Source organism: Spodoptera frugiperda, chromosome 27 (assembly GCF_023101765.2).
Source record: "Spodoptera frugiperda isolate SF20-4 chromosome 27, AGI-APGP_CSIRO_Sfru_2.0, whole genome shotgun sequence".
Classification (NCBI taxonomy): domain Eukaryota; kingdom Metazoa; phylum Arthropoda; class Insecta; order Lepidoptera; family Noctuidae; genus Spodoptera; species Spodoptera frugiperda.
In genome coordinates this window covers 3,182,363-3,206,385 of record NC_064238.1, presented here as the reverse complement: position 1 = coordinate 3,206,385, position 24,023 = coordinate 3,182,363, and the positions used below count along the sequence as shown (strand labels likewise).

Below are 24,023 nucleotides of genomic sequence, written 5' to 3'. Positions count from 1 at the left end.
CTCTTCTTTTCTAGAAGACCCATAGACAGTGGACTCGCTACAGTCTGTTGAAAATGATCTAAAAAATATCAATAATAAATTATTGCAAAAGGCATCGATTTTGAAATAAATAATCTAGGCTCTGATAGTGTTATGAAACATGGATACGCCGGCCGTCCCCAGAGAGACACATATTCATTCACACGAACCAATCTTTTATACCCCCGTTATCGAATTTAGTTACGTGTGAAATATACAGTTAGGGACAAAAAGTTGCTCCATTTTATTTTTCCTGTACTATCCTGGGGACGATACTGGGTTTTAAGATTCAGGTTGGTGTCAAAATTTTATGAGGATTGACTACGATGTGATTTTGGAAAACTATTTTAAAGAAATACACTTTTCTTGATTAGAATCTGATGAGATTCAGTCTTTTAGTTAACTTAATGTCTTTGAATTTTCCTTAAGAAACCTGAAACTAGTCCAAAAATCCTGATGCCCAAAAATCAAAAATGTTAAGACCTATATAATATATACATATACCGAAACCTATGTATATTTTATTCGTCACAGCCGTGTGTTGAATATTTTTAACAAGATATAAACAAAATCCTCACAAACAGCCTTCCGTTAACATAAGTATTTCATAAAAATGTGTAAAACCTTCAACTTAATAATAAAGTAATCTCAATGTTAATGCAGAAATTCCCAATTCTAACTAAGTGTAACTTAATCAATCAAGTATACATTTAGCAATTTTCTAAAACATGGCAAGTATTGTCCGAATTCTCCGGTTGGCTGTAATAGTGCATCGTACATTATACACATAATTTTATTTAGTACTTATTTATACTGAGCAGGTAATTACAACTCGTCTCTCTTCCACCCTTTTAAAGTGCGTCCAATTGGTAAATGTGTGCGACCGGTGGCCAGCCGGTAGTAAAACAAATAAAATGCAATTTTTGCTCAACGTCCTCTGTTCTAGCAGACATCACACAGGAACCTTAAAGAAAAGTAATTACTTAGTTGGAAAAGTATTTATTTGCTGTATAATTAAAGATGAGTAGAAAACTAAGGTTAGTTATATTTTAGTCGAATTATTTCTATTGATTATTTTTTTCATGAGAATGGTAAGTGCTTAAGATTAAGAACACATTTCATACTTACCTATATGAAATGGTATGAAAATATTATAATTTTAATCAGACATTTTATTCGTTTAGGTACTACAAGTTTTTTACGAGCAAACTTAAAATATGTCTACAGAACAGAAGATTGTTGAGAGGGTTGGGACCACAGAAATATTCTTCATTTATTATATCTATGGTCGGGACAAATTTTGTTATTGCTCAAGTCTTCATTCAAACCTCTTGTAAACAGATCCATTAATATTGCTTTAAATTAAATAAGAAAACGCTTCAATGCACTAAATAGTACGAATTTTAATTACTTAACTATTCATTAAAATTCTCCATTCCGCTCAAATGAAATACCTAGAAAGAGACACGTCCAGTACTGAAACGTCCCTCCTATTCTATGACTTAAAAGACTTTTACTCAAATTGAAAGCACTCGTTCTATTCAGGTTGAGATTGGACGTCTGAAGAAGAGATAGTATTTTTCTATATAAAGAAGGAAAAGTATAAAACAAATAAACAAATCGAAGCGGGTATTCCTTACGCCGCAAGCCGTCTGCCATTTCTTGTGTTTACGTTCAGCTTCTCGTACAATCGAGGACAAACCACACATTGTTACAATCTGCCGACGGATAGCAGAATCCTTGTTACCTCACGTGTACCTTGTACCTGTGATAAGAATCGAAATCGTGTGTTTTGTTTGATTAGAGAAAAAGCGCCTTCTAAACATTTCTTTTTCAAAATAAACTGGAATCGATGATCAAAGTAGGCAATAAAATATTATTTAAGTACTTTTTTGCCCACAGAATACAGAATCTACTATTTATTCCATGGTGGCCCCACACTAGGATTTTCTCCTGTGTCGTGGGTGCGTTTACAAACATACAAGTTCACATACACATGACACCCAGACCCGAAACAACAATTTGTGGATTACACAATGAGTTGCTTCGTGCAGGAATCGAACCCGCTACACGTTGCACGGCAGCCAGTTGCCCAGCCACAACACCGAAGGTGCAGTCAAAAGTACTACTTGAAAGAAAAGCTAAAAAAATATACAGAAATATCTTCTTTAATACTGTTAGTTTTCCATCCTTAAATTTTAAAAATAATTCGTCTAATCAATCACAACTACCCAACTATTGTCTCATAGAAATCAGTGTCGGGCGCCATTCACAATAAATTGACTTCAATAAAAGTCTATAGCACACTCTGGGTCGCCTTTTACCGACCATAGGTATTCAAACCCCCATAACACGTAAAGTTTTTACTACAAACTCTGTTTACGATGATCTCTTAACCTATTTAATGGTGGCAGTAAATTGTTATTAACTTTAGCAGCCATCAGCACTTTTATATCGTTCGGTTTCTACCAGACCTTGTTTTGGCATATGGTTTGAGAAACAGTAACCAGGAACATTAGATCTCTTTGTATTATCTTGTTGTTTACTTTGCTTTTAAAGGTTTTTCAACTCAATAAACATAAAATTACGGTTTTATTTCGCATATCCACATATATATATTTAAATGGAACGTCTACTTTTTTCCAGTTTTTATGTTAAAAGTTCCGTTCAGGGTTTTAACTTCAGTACCAATGACATCTACTTATAACCAATACTTGTTAAACAAGTCAAAACATAACATAACAAAAATAAATTAATAATGTGTTTTGTCGCACCTTTGTTCCGTTTAAGTACATGACTATACATATATATATTATGTATGTATGTTGTGTATACAGTGAGCAGTTAGCAAAGTGTAAACCGATTAGCTAATCAACAGGTTGCTTGCTAAGCTGACATGTCAATGGCCGGTCGAACGAACAAAAAATGATAAACTATGCGATCGTTTATTAAAACTCTTTACTCGGTGTGCGCTTGCAGATTTTATTTTTTGTAATATTGATATGTCCTAATATTACATATTCAAAGGTGTGTTTATATGTTTGGATGTATGTATGCACAAAAACAATAGACAGGATAAATAAAATTTTGCTCAGAGTCTGGAACATACTTTTTTTATTGTATAAGCCGTCAAACGAGCAGTCAGATCACTTGATGATACGCAATCGCCGCCACTCATGGACAACCGAAAAACCAGAGGCGTTACAAGTGCGTTGCGTTAGGTTGGGTTGTTTCACGTCGGTTTTCTGTGAGGCCGTGGTATCACTCCAGTCGAGCCGGCCCATTTGTGCCGAAGCATGGCTCTTTCACACATAAAACCTAGGTTAGCGTTTATCACAATAACTTGGGTAGAGATGCGTGCAAAAATCAGTAATATAAATTACTATTCAATAGTCTAAAAGTCTAACAAAATAGATAGTTACTCGATTGTAGAAATAAGTGAACATAGTTCATCTTACCTGGATAGTTAGTGGTAAAGTTAAGTATCCAGGTTGAAGTATATGTTGCTGAATGAAACATGCCAACAGCTAACTCACTGACGCGGTAATGCCAGAATGCTAGCTTTGCGGTTACTAAATCGCTTGGATACAGCTGACTACGAACGGTTAGCGAGCTGAGATTTTGTACCAGATTTTAGAAAGGATTATTTAATACTTACCGCAATGCTTTACAGATATGGAATGACCATTAAAATGTTATGTTTTTTTTTGTCAAGGGTATGATGGTGATAATGATCTGATAAACCAAGACCTGAACTACGCCACAATTTAGGCACTTGTAAAAATCTGGTGTCGTGGTAGCCCGGAGTTTAAGACGCCCGCCTCTTATGCACAAGGGTTAGAAACCTACCAGCAGCAAGTACCAATGTGACTGTTTTCGAGTTATATGTAATTTCTAAGATTATTTAGACACAATTGACAAACGGTGAAGGAAAACATCGTGAGGAAACCTGAGCTTATAATTTCTAATTATAAGTTTGAAATCGCCAACCCGTATTGAGCAAGCGTGGTGATTAATGCGCAAACCTTCTCCGTGTGAGAAAAGGCCTTTGGTCAGCAGTGGTCACTTATAGGCTGTTGATGTGTGATGATATGAGAGCAAAACACTAATAAGACTAATATAAATAGCTCCTAGTAAGATCCTTTGGTCGTACTCGTAACCCTAATCTCTTCTCAGTCGGAAAATGAAATGGAAACGTACGTGTAAAACATTAGAGCACTAGATATTTCATCTCATAACTTCAGTGACGTAAGACACAATATTTATTTATTTAGACTTTTTAGGTAGGTACAGAAAATGAAATATGATGTTACATAAAGACGGGCTTAATGCCATATGGCATTCTCTGGCAACCAACCATATATTTCTATCAAGTAAAATTACAAATTGATTATATTCTACAGAGCCAATACCTATTATTATAATTGATACTTACATTATGTTTCGTAGTATTTTCTAGATATCATCCATTATGTCCTATTTACTTACAATCTACTCAGCAAATATCGATACAAATAATATTTTAACGGACAATAAACCATGAAATATTGTATAAAAACATAAACATTAAGTCTGATTTGTGTCGATGAAAGTTTCTTAAATCGTAGTGGGCAGTGGACACAATATTATCTCGGGCAAGCCAGTCTATTAATGCCCGGGCAGGAATGGGCAAACTTTATAAGTTATGGGCAGCTGAAAGCAAATTAGCTTTTCTAACACTATGTATTGGTTAGCTGTTGACAAGTTTCCGTGATGGAACGGCAAATTGTGTGAGTTCTATTACGTAAACAGTATGGGCTATTTTAGGCTGACTGGCTAAAATAAGAATTAGTTTTGGGTTACTTTGGTGACGGTTGATCTGTTATGTGACGTTTTATTTTTAGTTAACACATTTTACAGCGTGTTTTTTCAGTAAATGAGTGTCATATTTTAACACTTTGATGTGCGTAGTGGGTGTTTTTGTCACATAATGACACTTTACCAGCTGTATTATTTGATTTATATCAGCTACTATGCGGTCAAAGATTTATAGATTATCTGTGGAACGTTGATCTAAATACAATCTACTTACAGAACACCTTTCTAGTACGGATCTACACATTGTATTGTATAAGGACCGTAAATTAGCATATTAAAGTAAATATTTACCATAACTAACAGACAAAAACATAAATTATTATATTATCGGCTTACTCACGTAACTGTTTGATAAGGAACTCGACTAGTTTCAAGCCATGCTAGAGGCTTATATTCATGAGTAGCATTATACCGCGACATACAACGTGGCCATTATCGCGATGCTACTGACAATCGCAATTAATTCAGTGTGTCTCAAGAAAGTTATAATAAAATTAAAAATTTAAAAAAGTTTGTTTTTTTGTTTCCCGCGGTGACACAAAAACTTAATTTCCCTTTAAAAAGTAAAAAATAATAAAAGAAACTTAATCTTAAAGTACCTAAGAATGTACTAATAATTCTAAAAAAATTTGTATTTTACATCGCGTTGGGGGATATATTGCTAGAATAAAGTATCTGAGGCAATTGTGATTGTAATGCGAAAAGTTTTCGATGTCGAATTATGTTTTCGGGAATATCTCAAGTTAGGCCGATGAAAGATATCCAATGCAAAACAATTTTTATGGTCGTACGCTCTAAGATAGAAAAATCGTTTTGAACGTTTTTTTCTTTATGTATTCGGGTTTTTAATTTTTTTAATAACGTGTTATATTACCGTCATAGATGAAGATATAAAAATTTTGCCACACAAAAGAAATTATCCTGTATAGCAGAAGATCTGCTCAAATTAATAATGTGTGTATGTATATTTATTCTTATATTATAACAACAATACCATCTATAAATAGATACAAGCAAATATCTTCCAATCTTTGAATCTTAGTTCGTACATATTATTATCTATGTTTATTTAGCTCATCCGCCTGCGTGGGATAGACGGCAATCATAGAAACGTTTGCCTACATTGATTAATTTCTATCATAATCTTCATTATTCAATACAATACTTTTTATACTCAGTCAAAGAGATTTTGACAGACATCATAAAAAATAATACAGGTTATTTTTTGTCAATTATTATTGTGGGAGTCGACGAGGTCATTTAGGTCTGAGCTTCTCTTACGCTAAACAAAAAGATTATTCATGTTTTTTTTTTATGGAACATAAACGAGCAGACGTTTCACCTGATGGTGAACAATCGCTTAGGACACCAGAGGCGTTTACGTAGGGCTTATTGGGGAGGATCGGGAGATTGGGAATTAGGGATTGAGAAGATTGGGCCTTCGGTAACCTCACTCATACAACGTAAGCGTTGTTTCACGTCGGTTTTCTGTGACGCCGTGTTATCACTCCGGTCGAGCCGGCCCATTCGTGCCGAAGCATGGCTCTCCCACACTTCACACATGTATCACAAAAGACGTTCCTATGTTCGTCGCGATAATCTATGTTGTCCGGATATTGGCATTTGGCGAGCCCACTCGGCGATAGATCACGTTCAAAGCGCACACTGACTTCATACAAACGAGCAAATTGGTGACTTATTACATTAGCCAGGTGTAGCAGTTTTTAATATCAGCGTGTTAAGTAAAAATAGATGTTAAGTAAAAATATGATAAGGTAAGTGATGATGCGGTCTACGATGGAGCACGTCTGGCCATGAGTAACCTATATTATTTATTATCTATTTATTAAGCTATATTTTTTATCTATGATTGCTACAACTAACCACTTAGGAAACATGGAAAAAATGACAGATGTGACCACATTTTCAGTGCTCCGTAAAAATGATGACGCAAAATCTATAAATAAATTATGTGAGATTACTTCAAAGGGACCAAGTTGTGGGTCGGTGAGCCTGTAAAACGTTTAATAAAACTTTTAACGCTGCAGCCGGGTATTGTAAAAAGTTCTGTTGTCTCTAGATACCTACTCTCACAAAAAAACGTGACTTATAATCCTCGAGGCGGAATGAGAAAATTCGAAAAGTTGAAAAATTTCCGGGGTAATTAATATCAAGTAGAGTGTTAACTGCGCTATGGTGGGTCAATTAAGCCAGTGGCACGGTGAAAAAATGCAAAGGTTTTAGGGAGAAATCACGCTACAGCTAATTAACCCGAAAAAAACGAAGAGGGTTGGAATTAAATGAAAACAAAGGTCCTTTTAAATTTATTCAAAGAGCACTTTTTCCGCACCGACACTGCATTGTGGCTCCGTAGATGTGAAACCATCGATTATACTCGTACTTCTACCTACAGGGTGTTTTATTTTCTATGTTCCCAGAGGTTACGGAAGTTTGGAGCGACGCCTCTTCCGCTCCGGATTATTCATTAATCTTTCCTGTCTTCACGTTAATTTTGTCGTAAAAAACAGCTTAGCGCTCGAAGCTTTGGAAAAACTGAGATCATTTTATCATAATGATGTATTTATAGCCAACAACTTCGTTGACCAAGTCGTTATGTTTCTGGTAGATTGAATGCTTGTTATGATTATAATTGTGGTTGTTAACATCATTTACCATCGACTGTGCTGATAACTGCATATCACTAGGTTCGTCGAGTCACTAGTCGATTAACGATTTGAAACAAAACCTACTGGGATTTAGAAAAAAAAGTTTGTGTCTGGAAAATCTGGAATCTTGTCAGACATAAATAATTATACCTGGAATCTAATCAAATATAAATTAACAAAAAACATCTTAAAACAGAACCAACCTTCACACACCACAAACATTAACTCAGTTTATTTTTAGAAACTCCCCATTAAAAATAAGACAAAATATCCTAATTAAATGATTCCCTTATTTTGTCCTTCCTTTATATCAACACCTAAACACCGTTGTTCAATGTAAGCTCATCAGCGACCGCAATATTCATTAACTGACCTCAAATGGCCGGTGCCCGTCACGAGAGCTTCTCCCACAAATATACAACCTACGCAATGGTACTCCCATTCTACATTATTTTACTACAGTTAGGTACTTAGGTAATAACTTAAATGGATTAAATGTCGTTGTATTTTAAGCTATGAAAATTGGTAAAAGTTTGGTAAGTGTAATGAATAACTATTGCACTGCTTGCAAAAACCCTTTATTTATTTATTTATTTATTTTATTAAGAAAACCAACAGCGTTACAGTAGGTAAAACAACAATATGGATACATTTTTATGGTAAGGCTAATAACAGGTTTCCCTTAGTATAACATTACAATTAGGTATAACTCGGCTTATAAACGGACAGTAAACAGTCACTTATACATTATTAGATTGCTCTTAAAATTTCTAATAGATGTCAGCGATGCAAATAAAAAACCGCAACCAAAGAATTTATTTATTGTATCATATAAACGTATGACTGGTCCAGTACATGTCGTCCAGTACGGCATATTAAAGCACCGCTGTCATCTTTACAATATATATATATATATACATAATATTTTAAACATAAATACTTACATAAAATAATATATTTTTTTTTTTTTTTTAGATTTTATAATTTCTTGCATCAGGTTGTTTGTCTATCAGAGCTTTTACCAATCGAGTTTTAAATGTTTTTTTAGAATAAGTAAATATGTCTATGTCTTTGAAAGTAGTATTGTGAGTTCGAACAATGCGCGTAACAACGTTATTTTGTGCGTAATTAGTAGCATGAATTGGTACGTATAACATTGGAGTGTGGCGAGTACGTCGTTGAGGTGTGTTAAATTTTACCTGTGATAACAAGTCCGCACAGTCGAGATTTCCATTCAATATATCATATAGCAGACACATCTCAAGTATCTTGCGACGCTGTTCAAGGGTCAGCATACCATGTGTATTACAACTTTGTTGGTACGACATAGGAGGTTTGCGGAGACGGTAGTTGAGGTGATTAACAAATTTTTGTTGAAGTCGTTCAAGTTGACTTACGTAAATAATATAAAACGGTGACCAAATGGGGCAGGCATACTCAAGAATACTGCGTACATATGCGAAATAAACTGATTTTATAGATCCAACATCTTTGAAAATTTTACATGATCTTATAACAAATCCTAGATTTTTAAAAGCCTTAGATGTAATGAAATCAATGTGTTCTGAAAACGATAATTTGTTGTCAAATATGACACCCAAATCACGTACTATTTTTACTCTATTTATAATGATACCGTTAAAGTTATATTGGAAATTAACGGGGTGTATTTTACGAGAATAACTAATGCATTGACATTTATTAACATTTACAGTAATTTTATTAGTGTTATAGTACTTCGTTAAGTTATCTAAATCTGCTTGCAGAAGTTCACAGTCACTAATACTTTTAATTTTAAGGAATATTTTTTTGTCATCTGCATACATTAAATGTTCTGAGTTTATGAAAGATTCATGGATATCAAATAGATAAGCATTGTAAAATAAGGGTCCCAAATGGGATCCCTGGGGAACACCGCTAGGGATTTCAATAAAATCTGACCGATAGCCACCCACTACTACCGCCTGAGATCTATTATTTAGGTATGATTTAATCCACCGCAATAAGTCGCCGCGTATACCCAGTCTGAATAATTTGTTGAGCAGGATGACGTGATCCACACGATCAAAAGCTTTCTCAAAATCGGTGTAAATCACGTCGACCTGCCCACCCCTATCAGTGTTTTTGAGAAGATAACTTGTGAAACATGCCAGATTTGATGTAGTTGATCGCCTACGCATAAATCCATGTTGTGTATTAGGCACTCCAGTAGCAATATACGGATAAATGCAATCGTATACTATTTTTTCGAATAATTTCCCTAAAATGTTTAAAATAGAAATACCCCTGTAGTTTTCAACATTGCCACGCGTACCTTTTTTATGTATGGGGACGATATGGGCTCTTTTCCACGCCTCCGGAAAGATGCCTTCTTTTAGTGAGCGATTAAAAATAATGTGTATAGGTTTCGCCAAAGAATTCGTACAGCCCTTCCAGAAAGCTGCAGGAATTCCGTCGCAGCCAGCGCCCTTATCCACGTTAAGGGATTTCAATGATCCTTCCACAGTTTGTAGGGACACCTGCAGGCTAATGATTGTGTTACAATTTGTATCATTACAATTTTCAGAGCTATCACTGTAACTACTATGCTGAGCACTGAACACACTGTGGAAAAAATCATTGAATGCATCACAAATTTCTTTGCCATCCGAATAACAAACGTTTTTGTATGTTAAACGTTTTGGATAGCTAGAACTACCTCGCAAGGCTTTGATATAAGTCCAAAAATATTTAGGATTGGTTTTAACGTTAAACTCTGCCGCTTGTACATAGTTATTAAAGCACTTCTTTTGTTCTAAACATTGCCTTGCTCGTAGTAATGAAAACTCATCGTAGTCTCGCAAGTTCCCATATTTTTTTCAACGTGAATGTGCCTTAAACTTTTCCTTTATTATATTTATAAGTCCCTTACTGTACCATACAGGATATTTCCGATTACCTGACCGTCGGGTTAATGGAACCAACTTATTGATACCCTTTTGTACAATATTGTAAAATATTTTAACAGTTTCTTCGGTTGAGCCCGTACCCAAGGCCGATGGCCAATCAATATTATCATAGTATTCGTTTAACAGGTTATAGTCAGCTTTTCGATAATTATGTTTAGGTTTGCACAGTTCCGTAAACGGAGAAACTGTTAAGTCAAGAACTTCCAGAGTAAATACAGGATGTGCTAGATCAATTTTTGTTAGAGGAAATGAACATTCATTAATTTCTAGTGGCAAACTAGAAAACGCCAAGTCCAAAGTATTACCCTTATGGTTCATTAAGGCGTTGTATTGCACGAGACCTAGAAATCCTAGTTCGTTTACCAAGCGCATACTTGCGTTTTGTACTTCTAAAGAGCCCTGCTTCAGGAATATCGGCATACTAGAATGCCAGTTTATACACGGGAGATTAAAATCACCAAGTAATAAATACCTACATCGAGCATTTTGGGTAATAGTTGCCGTAATGATTTTTAAAACAAAGTCTATGTCTAAGGGTATAGTGTGAGCATTTGGCGGGATATAAACAGCACTAACGTAAAGATCGGAACTTGCGGATACCGCTTTGCCCGGAATTATTATTGTTAAGATTTCTGTAGTTGTACTTAGGTCACGCGGAACACTCCATGCGCCAAGACTGTGTCGTGAGAGAATCATAACTCCCCCACCAGTAGCCTTGCCAGTGGCGGCTAAGTCTCGATCATTACGGAACACGTCATACCTAGTATCACATAATTCCCCGTCCAAAATACCGTCATGTAGCCAGGTTTCGGTGATAATGATTATGTCAAAGTCGTTACTTAATAAATTTTGTTTAAATTGCATTGTCTTGGACCTCAATCCACGACAATTCTGATAATAAATATTTAATTTATTCGGAGCCATTTAAGTTATTCAAATCTGTAATAATGTATCATTGAGTCAACGTTAAAATAAAATATTTATAAATATTGCCATTTGCCCAAAAACACGAGTATGTATTTGTTTATTATTAAGAAGTAAGTAGGTGTGTATATAATGAATATCTGCATTTTACACCGGACAATATGTATATAAAAAAAACAAAACGTCCAATTAAAACCAAGTACAATAATATCCGAATCATCAAATGGAATGGATGAAATAATGTTGCACACGGGTAGGTGATAAAAACTTATTCTGATAAAAGTGTTTCGTAGGTATCTCGTTAAAAAGTCGCACGGCGAATACCAACAACAAATATCTACTAAAACACCAAACCCAATACGCTTGATGAATGTGCACCTAAATGTTGTATAGCAGTAGCGTGCACTCCCAGTAGCAACAGAGTGCATCATAATAATTTTAGAAAACATTGGTTAGTTATATTACGGCAGTTTAATTAATACTTTATAATATCAAATTAATATAAGTTTAAATTACGATGGTACTTTTGACAAAGCAAACCATGTTTAGACATGGTTGACTTTGTCAAAAACAACAGCTTTAAAATGGTATGAGGCACTTTTGTTATAGTTAAATAAGGCGATAGATAGTTACTTAAACAGATATTCATCATATCTATGGTGTACAAGTTACTCACAAAAGATCGCACACTCATCAGGCGAACTGACATTAGGTGTAAGCATCGACCATACAAAGATATTGCTCGAACAAAAAATACGACATAGACCTTAGAACGCTTAGATAGGACAAGTAGTGTTATATTAATGTTAGTACAAACAACCTGTATTACTACAATATGGAATTGATATGCAAAATTGTTAAATAATATTTTTTGGTGGATAAGAAAAGATAAGTAAAAAAATACTAGAAAAAAATACAATACCAAGCTAGTTTTACCGTTTTGCTTTAGAATTGTTGAAGCTATACAATTTTTCTTAAATCCTCTTCTTCCTTGATTGGGATCGCAGGCAATGTAGCAGCCTTCCTTACGAAAATTCTGCAGTTTTTTATCCAAGTGTATTGATATTCCTTCAATTTGGCAGCTTCTTTAGTTTTCTTTAGGAGACTTTTGTTAGAAACTGTCAGATGTTCGTTCACAAACACCGGGCTGACTTTGCCTGGTATATTTAAATCTGATGTTGTTACGCGGCATTTTCGAGTCTGCGAGATTAGATTGTCTTTTAGTTGACGAGTACTCAATTTCGCGACTATATGTTTCGGTCTTCCATCTTGCTTCGAGATAGGTGTAACTCTGTTAACCCGTACAATATCCTCAATTTTTATATCTAAAGATGTACGTTTTCCCAGTTGCAAAATGATTCCACTTAGGTCTTCGTCTTTAAGTTCGGGTACTCCAACAATTTCTATGTTCAGCAATCTATCTCGCTGCTCTCTTTCGTTCAGCTCAGACTTCAATTTATTGTTTTGACATCTTACATCTTCCAATTGTGTGCTAATGATTTGTATATTCTTAGCGTGTAATTCTGTTTTTTTCTTGAGGTCGTCTTGTTCGTCGCTATGATATTGCATAGATTTTTGTAGCGACATTACCTCTTTTTGTGTATCATTCTGCTGTATATCTAAGTTTTGTACAGTTTTTTGCATTCTTGTATATTCTTCTCTAATATGGTTTATCTCGGATTTTAATTCATTGGTGGTCTCGTTAAGATTTTTTAAAGAATCCTTTATCTCAGATATTTCTTGAGTGAATTCCAATTTCAATTCGTTCCATTTCTCAATCATTTTGTAGCTGAATTGGTCCAAAGCTTCTGTAAGGTCGTCGTTATAGCCACGCTTGCGACGAGTAATATTCTCCGAAGTAAGGTCAGGAACTGAGTTCGAATGTTCGCCTGGTGTTCGTGACATTTTTCAAGTTCCGAGTCTAGTCCGTACAGAGGTCTGTGGTAAACCCGATAATACAAGAATGCGGCAAATATTTGTTTGCACTGTGAATTATTAACTTCAACGTAACTTAACTTTAACTTCAACGTAGTTAAAAATAAGGTATAAAATCTAATAGCCGGGATATTAATTCTAGTTAATATTTTAAACGAAACAGTTGAATACGTCCGTTCGCACCGAGAGCTGGCGGTAGATGATAAAGTCGTGAGGTAGGATGCCCAAAAACGGGTAGCATTACCTCTGTGAATGGCAATAAAATAAATCAAATCACCTGAAAGTACCTAATAATTTTCAGGTAAAATACAATTTTCGATCAAAAGGACCTAGCTAGTCCTACCAAACGAAATTACCAACTTTTACCGATTCTAAGCTACAATACTAATGAAATACGGACGTCACTTAAAGTAATTGAAGTATCTGGTACTTACATTGGAAAATAGAATTCAATCTTAAGGCAATAAGTGTCAATTATGTTCAATACTTGACTGCAAGTTAACGAGGAACCAGTAATTCATACTTAGTCCGACAGGTGGCGCTATTTATCACATTCTCATTACATCATACTTATACACGTATAATAATTTATTAACAATGCCTAAGCAACAAAAGCAAGCGGTTTTCTTTGTCATTTAACAAAAAAATCACGTTCAATGTAAGTATGATTTGAAAATTAATTGAGTTTTTTTGTTTTGTTTTGACTACATTCTATGTATTCTCGTAGATACCGAGTTCTTGTTTTGTTTGCGAAATTGTGGAATTTAGCATGAATTATTAGTGTTCTAAAATATTTACATTTCACTCGAGAGTACGTACGAGCATACAATGTTATCGTACAGTTCTAGTTTCAGTTCCAAGAAACTTTTTTTTTATCTTGGCAATACTTATTTATAAAAGAAAACCGTGATACAAACAAAACGAGTTAACTCCCATAAATTAACCAAGCGGCAGCCGTTTATTCCTTACAAAACGAAATCCTTGAATAAATAATGCAAACATAAAACCATCAGCCGCTTTCAACATCAACCTGTACATAAAAACACTTCGGAGCGCTTATGTATGTATTTTATCAGAATCGCGAACATAAACAAATGCCTGTTTCGGTTCAAATACGATTAAAGTAGGATAACATATTAATAGCGACGATCCAACCTGAAACCTTTCTGAAAACGTTACAAGATCCGCCCACTCGGCAAAGGGATAAAAGCAATTCTTTTTTCCTTTAAGACGATACAAGCGCCATCTACGTAAATTATTTCCAACCTCATTCGATTCAACTCGCAGTAACCTTTTACTTGTTATCACTTTGAGCAATCTACAGTAAGGAGACCCTAATTTCCGGTAAAGCGTTCTACACTGAGGATTCTTCAGAGCGTTTGCCAAAAGTTACCTTTTTTTTAAAAGCCATTTCGTCAAAGGAAATACTGGCCTGTTGGTCGTGTTACGTAACGCTCAGCCCCCATTCTATTTTCATCATGCGCGTATAAATCGGATGACAAATGATTTCCAGACTTCAGCTCCGGACTTTTGTTTTCTATTGTTTTTTTGTTAACGTGAGTATGATGTATTAGAACGATTATACGTGATATTGGGAAACAAAATAACATTTTGTTACTTCGTATAAACATTTAAATGGAAACGTGACTTTATTTATCTATACTATAGACACTGATATTAAAGGTAGACTAACAACCGCACTCATTTAAAGATTATTTAAACTATTCCTTAGTAACGATTTTGTATTGAAAGGAGAATGCCTATATTTCTATGGACAGCCGTTGCGCATAAAAATAAGTTGTATGATAGCAAAAATTGGAGATAAAAGAGGGGAAATGTCATATTCTCCAAGGAAATAAAAATGATATATTTATTTTGTGGGGTTTTTATTTTCTTTGATTTTCTATTTAAGTTTGATTCAATTCACACCACTACCACAGAAACAATGCAACAATAGTCTTCAAAAATATATCTTGTTCGTGCAGGAATCCGAAGACTCTACTGGACACGAACTCGACGTAATAATAAGTTATTTGTTCTCACAACAATCTCAACAACTTATCAAGAAAAACAAAAATTCGCTGGCGCGCCAACACGATGCTTTGTTTGACTTGACAGTGACAGTTTTGATGACAGACCTTGACAGTTTACCTTTTATTTGCCTGTGGTAGTGTTACCAACAGTTAATCTAAATCACCCTGACCATATCTGATTTGACAACCAATGAAAGATTGTTAATTAGTAAAGAAATATTTTTTTTAATAATATTAATTAAAAACAAAAATATGAATCACGCGGGAATATCTAATATTTTTAATATTTATTTAAACTCAGTGTCTGCTTGTACTTTTCAGTTAAAACCGATTACGGGGAAGTTCTTAAAGTTGTCAACACTGTTATCACTTAAAGACAGCCATTTTGAAATATTGCAATAATACTCTGAGTACTACAATAAGATATTTAGAATAGCTTGAATTATAAACATGAAATCCTTTATCTTTCATATGTATGTTTCTTTGAAAGAAAATATACTACAGAATACATACAAAGAAAGCATTGAAGTCTAGACAGAGACAATCGCAATCAGTGATCTCGAACAAATTATTCGGTCATTGAACTCGGAAACTATAATTGCCATACTTTGCCAATATTACTTTATCTACATCTATCTATTAGTCAAATCGGTATGTTATCGTTTTACGATATTTTAGTCATTATTATTACAATGGAAGGAACCATTTTCCCTTACAATATCTCCTATGAAAAGGTGAAAGCTATTCATATTCGCATAAGCACTCTTAACCGTTCCGCCATTGTAGGGAAATATGAAAATGAAGGTCATTGTTAGATCAAAAGCCGCGTATTGTTTGACGATCTAATATTTTGGAATATAAGGCCGTGTTTATATTTCTAGAAGATATTCTAAGGGTCTTTTATTGTTAGGTTTATTAGTCTAGACGTTCCTCGTTATTTAATCAAGTTATTGGCTCTTAATTAAAATGATCGAACTCTTGGTTCGAGCCAATAAGTAACTAAGTTTAGTATAATTTTTGTGTGTATTTTACCAAATGAAGCTTTCAGTTTTTGTTACTTCTATGACATCATTTCTATTTTGTTAAATATCTGCTACGTATTTATAAGTCAAGTGAAACATTTTACTGCTGAAAATTCATGAATCACACAACGAAATAAAACAGAATGGAGAGAAAGAGAACATTATTTATTTTCCATAAAATAAACCTTGGAAAGTAATGCACCGGAAAGGTTGTTACAAAGCGACTAGACAAAGGCAAACGGCGTCATGTGGCGCCTTCCCGCAAGGAATGCCGCTTTTGAGCAACAATAGAAACCGCAGCTTGTTGATAAAATAATTTTATATAAACAGCTTGCTAATGGTGGTTACCGCACACTCTGCAATAAAAATCAACTCTATATAAATTATTAACATAAATCCAAACGGAATCCTGCTAAATATGAATTCCGGACTGTTAAATCTTCTGTTCCATAATTGAATAGCGTGTTTAATCATCGCACTGGCAATCCCTGCATGATTATTTAACTGGCAATTTCGAGCTCTGGACACAAATTACGCCAATGCTGAATTGTAGTCCTCCAGTAAACCATTATGCGTGGTAATTAATTTACTTTATTCTCCAGTATATAAATCCTGATTCGTATTCCATGAGACGCACATAAAACTGTGACGTCACCCGCGATATCGCCGCGTCACGCTAGGGTTGTCACAGCACTCCATGGCGCTCCAGTTTCCTTTAACCCGAGGCTATGTATCAAAAATGTCGGGATTATGCTAATTACTCAATCTGTTCCGAGTAGCAGATGCCGGTGAAACACGCTCTGCATACCTAAGCACTTACAAGGAACTTCATTTCACAGTGATGAAATACGCGCTAATTTCACACCAAGGCACAACCAACAAGGAAAAATAAATTTGCTCCCTTAAATTCGTCAACTGAAAAGTTAAGAAATTGACCGTGATTCTAACAGTCTCTTTAATTCTTTAAAAAGGCCAGCGCTATTTCTTTTCATAAAAACACACGAACCGTTACAGAGGAGTGCCTATTTTCGACAAAAAAATGCTCGTGCACGTTCCTCCATTCCATTTTTGTCTTTGCAACGATTCATATGCTTTTCTGTTTTATTTTTTTATTTGGATATGACAACCCTGGGGCGCGTCGTGCGACAAGTCCCGTCGTGGCGCGTCGCCAACTTCCTGAAACCACTGAAAAACTTTCCCCCAGCACTTCATAGCTGTCCACTGTGTACCCGTTGCACACTAACCCTGATTTTAATTAATAGCATTTCAGTCATGCCAGATTTATGAGCAAGTTATAAAATGAAATAAGATATTGCAAGATTTATTTTAATGGATATAAGTAAATGATTTCTTAATGCTCTTTACGTCGACATGAATAAGAAACTTGATTGATTTTCTAAAATTATTAGAATAATATGAAGAAGACCCAATATTGGACATAAGCCTGATTAAACAATAAAACAACGGTTTAACATATCATTAACAAAAAAAATTAAAACATATCATAACATAATTAAACATATTTTACTTAACAGAAACATCAGCTGCTACGAGCATAAAACAAGACCTAATAAGGTCGACATTACTTAGTTCACAGTACGACGTCACCGCTTTTTAGTTGCGACCGCGAATGGGGCTCAACTAGACCGGGCTGGACAGAGGACATCAGCACCAGATGCCGCCCACATCTGGGAAATACAAAATGAGCCACTCTTTGAGATAATACGTTATGGATCCAGAGCGCGTGCTGCAGACAGCCGAGCGAACGAAACTACCGCAAAAAGTATAAATCCCTTCTAAGGGCGTAATAAATTGGTGTAACGAGCGACGGGAATCTTGTTAGGTCGAGACAGGCCGTAAACCGACCAGCGTCCCCGCTGACGTTCCCCATACGAAGACGACATCTCTCCTGAGGGATCGACTAACGGACAACTAAAGGTTAAAGGTTGGGACACGGATACTTTGCGCGCCCTAATGTGTATTTATGCCGTCTGCTGACAGTAAAATTTTATGCGCGCGCCACTACCTCCTAGTACTTGTCTATTATACATATAGAACCGTGCACGAATGTATTTTTTATTTTTCCCTTATTCTTTTTTTAGAGCACTCCTGTCTTTTATTCTTTTAGATAACCGTAAAAAGAGTCTGTAAAACCCTTATAAAAAACCAACTTTACATGAAAAGTTCGGTTCGGTGCGCAACACAAAGTTTTTACTTTGTAAAATTGAGTGTGAATAAACAAAACATAAAATTATGCGAAGCTGTCCCTGTAATATTTAAAACCGTGCACTCAGTGTCGCCAGTTGATCCAGATTAATATTCTGACGGAATAATTAAAACAAAAGCGGACAGAGATTGAAACACGTCTATGTATTGATGGATAGGTATGTCCCGGGCAAAAACAAAAGAGCCAATTATTCTTTCAACACTCGGCGACTATTCATAAGGCTCACAGCTATTGTTTACTCCCTCTCCTCTCCCTCTTCCCATTCACATTCGCTTGTTACAAAAAATTCGAACAATTTAATTTCCTATCTCAAAATTTATACTGGAGCCATTTAATTTGATACATTGTGTGAGCCATTTTTCAATTTTAGTTGTTATTTTTTCATTCTTTCTTCCGGGTTCCAATATTCTGAAGAAAAAGAATTTTTCGTTATTCTTTGGAAATTCTTTGGTTAGGAAAATTAATTTTAATTATATATACAACAAAGAATCCATGCAAAGGAGTGCAAAATGAGAACCGATCACATAAATACCAAATATAGATTAAGGTAAAGATTTTTTAAGATGATATGATGACGCTTTGCCTTCAAACCGTAGAGAAAATAAAACACATCCATAGTAACATTTTTAACCAAAAACAAAGATAAACTTTCTTTACATTAAAGTAATCTGTACGAATTTCCATTAACACAGACCTCATCAATAACTTTAACACATCACATCATTTTGTCACCAATATGTCAAGTTCGCGACAAATTCTATTTGAACTCGAAAACCCTAACTTCTGTAGTAATATTTATAGTAATTCCAAAACATAAACAACCCCATTTTCTCGCTGTAAAACAATTCGGCGTGACACGAGCCACTATTCGTTTCGCGTTATCTAACTCGATGAGATTTATAAGCTAGTGCGCGTTCCCTTTTTTTGTATTCCCGTTGTCCCGCCACAAATATTGCGTCCCGTCTGATGCGGTCGCCATTCCGGACAGTTGTGTTCTTGTCATCTATTGGTTTATTGCTCACTGAGCCACTTAAAACCCTATTCTTTGGATTGATTTGACTTGCTTCATGGGCTTAGTAAAGAAGACAGTTTATGTCAGTATATGTCATAAGTTTTAAAATTCAGCACGATGAACTTTTACGATGTAAAAAAACCAACGGCACTTTTAGAGCTCACAATTTTTGCTAAAATATGGAAATATGTGACATGTGACAAGAATTATTTATCATGGATTTTTTGTAACATAAAAAATGCGTGACCACGTTCCAGTTTAAAATGTAAATATTAACACTGGCTAGTAGTAAATAATTTTGGCGAACTAACCGATTTATCGATGGCATCCAACCCTATTTTCTCTTCGTGTTTGAATGGGTTCGCCGATATCAGCCGCTGGTAAATATTATTTTGCCTCCATTGTAAGGGATTGTTTGACGGATATTGGGACAAATAAACGAATATACCTCAAAGGATTATCTCCAATTCGACTTCAATTTACAAATCACTCGATCGCCCAGGATTCACAAATAGAGGTGGAAGCAATTCCTTGAATTTATCGAGCGGGATAAGTCTTTGTGGGATTATTGTTTATCGTCCTCCCCACAATTTTAGTAAATATTCCATCGCCATTTTTGACGTAAATCGACAGAAAGGGGAAAACATAAAAGGGTTAACGTTTTTGTGAGTAAAAAAGATCAAGTTACAATAGGGGACTGATCTTTTGAAACGAGAAAAAATTGCCAAAACACACCACAATGTTCACTATCCTACTTTTGGGTAAACTTAGTCTAAGTTTTCATGTGTGTGGAAATAAACACATTTATGACTGTCCATTATGCCTAATACCTATACGAATTCAAAGTTTCAAAGGAATGCCTAGTGTCTCGACACTAACATAGTTGCTTTTATATTATGATTTTACTGTAAAGCAGCGATTTTTTTTTTGACATAATCATCAATCACATCATCAGCCTTTAAGTGACCACTGTTGGCCAAAGGCGTGGAACAGTAATTACCATGCTTGCTCAATTTCAAACTTGTATCTAGAAATTATAAGCCCAGATTACCTCGCGATGTTTTCCTTCACCATTTGTTAATAGTTTCTACAACATAATAAGAAGACTCGGTCTTAAACCAACAACACGTTTTTCCAACACTTTTCATGGAATCATGAGCATGCAAAATATTTATTAAGCATACAAGAAGAACTTACATCTATCTATAGAACTGACTTAATTGTTCATTATATTACACACTGAAACTCTATAATGTTCATGTTTTCATTGAGTACATAATGACTTCCTAATTCTGAACTCATTAAATATTAACATAAACGGTTGCCTCCGTGAGATCAGATATTACAAATATTTTCCTTAACGGTGAGCTCATGTGTTCCTAGCTACCGTATATACGCGTTTATGTACATGGTATGATATATAGAATACATACGACGACCTTGCCTGCGACTGAAGTCGTAGAGCACTATTAATTCTATTGGTTCACGCGAATAGAGCTCTAATATTTCACTTTAATATGTTTTTGTAGAATTCCTCGTATAGTAGAATGTTATGTAGTTCTTTTGATGTAATATTTTCTTTAAATGCAGTCCATTAAATATGAGTTACGGATAGGATACTTACTGCCGTACTCGGAGACATTTAATTATTATTTAAACTATTCCTTAGGAACGATTTTATACTGAAAATCATTGCTAAGGACTGGGTTAAGTAACCATAAAATAACTCTGAGTACGACAGTAAACACTTATGAAATAATTATACTGAAAGTCAAACTAGTAATCTTTATATTTCCTTAACTAAATATCACGGCATAGAGAAAAACTGTACTAGTTTCTAGTTACAGAGGGACTCTTTATCATGAGCAGAGTGCAGATGAGACAGAGGCGACGTCACACAGCCTTTGTATTTCCTCCAATAATTTCGTCATTACAATAGCGTGGATATCAAGATCGAATCGTACCTTAATGTTATTGATACTAACTATGGCAAGGATGCCATATTAAACCTTAAATGGCGAATTTTTAAATTAAACAACCAAGGAAACTTCATTCAACTCAAGGCAACACTTTAATTAAACGGCTAAACGATACATTAAAAGACTAACAACCTTATCTAACTAATTGAATTCCTGTGGGTGAATAACTGTGGTTAATTAATGTCTGACCATCATTCCGATCAGACTCACTGACCCTGACTGAATGTAGAACAGTTCACTGAGCTTCTTGTTATACCTAAGATTATATTATTGATTTAATTTCGTTAGCCCACAAAGGAAGGGTGCGTTTTGCGTTGAATTTGTAAGTAGTTTCGTGTTATAGGGAAATACGGATATTGTTTTAATAAGTTCTATTTTATTATATCATGGCTAGCTAATCTTCATTTTCAGCATCATCAGCTAGATCAAGTTCACTGGTGACCAAAGCCCTTCTCTATGATTCCCAAGTCATCCGGAGCTGCGGACTATCTAGCGGGTTTACTGGGGCTCCGGCTCGAAAAGCAGGAGTAGGAACGGGGTGATTTTTAGTCAGTAAAAGTCTGACACTCCCTCTCGCCTCGCCCAAGGTTGGAGAAGTAATTGGATGATTTTCCCCCTTAAAAAAAGCCTTTTGGGTCCGAAGCTGTAGACTACCTCGCTAGGTAGCTTGCAGCTTCACCGGGGTTTACCAGGACTCCGGCGTAGGAACGAGTAGGAACTGGGTGGTTTTTAGTCAGTAAGAGTCTGACACTCCCTCTCGCCTCGCCCAAGACGAGAAAAGTCATAGGATGGTTTTCCTCCCTCAAAAAAACCCTTTGTATCATGGACTGTTCTGTGCAGATTCAGATTTTTAGTATTCCTAAATGAGACCTGTCTTAATTCTGGTCAGGAATAAAATCTTGTTGTCACTAGACAAGACGGCGACAGGAATACGCGTTACGTCGGTGAAAATTGTCAAAAGTGGGGTTATAGGTTAAACACAATACTTACCATTACCTATCTCTCTTTGTTAAAATAATCTGTAACCAGAATAGTTTTTAGTTTTAGTCTTTTAGTCTTTCATTCATTGCATCTGGATCAGGTCAATTAAACTGTAAATCCAAGTGCTTACTGTTAAATTGGATTTTTAATATTTTTGCATTTTTGATTATTATTTGCCATAATAAAACAAATAACCATTGCTTTTAATTTCCTAAAACCAAAGATATAAAATGAAATCTAACTTAAACGTTCCGCTCGAAATGCCTTTAATCTCAAAATGGGAACATTTACCTACGGATTATGCAAATACTAATAAAGATCAGAAATAACCTTCCTAATTAACCCTAATCTTTCTCAAACAAAAGTAAATTAAAATATCTCAAACCTATAATTCGGCCTTTGATCAAGAATTTGCGTTTCGAGAATAAAGTTTGGAAAGAAAGATAGATCCCCTGAAAACTTTGTGAAAACATCTTAACATTAAGAATATTAATTATCTTCGTTGAATTTTCAATCAACGGCGGACTTTTTTGCTATTATTCAAACTGTTGGAGCCATTCCGCTAATTTTCTTTTAAAACTTAAAATGAATGAAGTGGTGCTTAAATGAAATAATTCTTATATTTAATCCGATTTACGTATCTTCTGGAACGGGCTGGCAGAGACAGGGGGGACACGCAAAAAACTTTGGGAAAGGCTTAAAATTATCTTGAGTGTTAACGTCCCCATTGTACGCTTTCTATTCGCGAGAGCTTTGTCATTCGGAAAATCGACAAAGATTTCTGAAGACACGATTTGCCTAAGAATCGCAGAAAATGTTATTTGTTTGAAAAGAAAAACAGTGTTCAAATCACTTGGTATTATTCGCTTACTCGGTGTAGGTACTAACGTACAAACAGTTTTAAAACATTACGATATTATTTCGACCATGCAATGAAAACAAATCCGTAGATTTCCACAGCGTATCATTTGCTTTTACAGCTCAGTTACAATAACTTGTACAAGTCGTGTTAAAGTCGCTGCACTATTGTACGAGTACAAAGCAGAGCCGGTAATAAGCTCCTCAACATTACGACCATAACTATAGTTTGCTGTGACAGCTCGCCACTTCATTCTAGCAGGAGCGCTAAGTACTGTAATTCCTTCGAGAAATTTCCACACGCTGCTAGAAACGATAAGGAGGATGCCTTACGTTTTCTTTAATTTGACGCTTAGTTTTAAGTTCAGAAACCGGAGCAATGCCAGCTCCAACTTAGACTAATCCTGCACGCTTTTATTCTTTCACAGACGACTAAGCCTTGAAGAAAATTTAAGACGGTTAAATGTCTTGGCTTAAGGTTGGTTGAGTGAAATTCAGAAAAGGCAATCTTGTCTACTAAAATGTTATATTTAGACATTTCTGTTTCAATGTTTGTTCTGAGT

General features: G+C 35.2%; 2 protein-coding genes across 2 annotated transcripts in view; one reads left to right on the top strand and one right to left on the bottom strand.

Moving 5' to 3' along the window:
- Positions 1-24,023, top strand: part of LOC118263886 (CD151 antigen) — a 162,599-nt gene that overhangs the window by 51,857 nt on the left and 86,719 nt on the right. The gene's annotated exons all lie outside the window — the stretch shown is intronic.
- LOC126912621 (uncharacterized) lies at positions 12,374-13,318 on the bottom strand. Its single transcript, XM_050705627.1, has one exon. It carries the CDS (start codon positions 13,316-13,318, stop codon positions 12,374-12,376), a length of 945 nt encoding a protein of 314 aa, XP_050561584.1.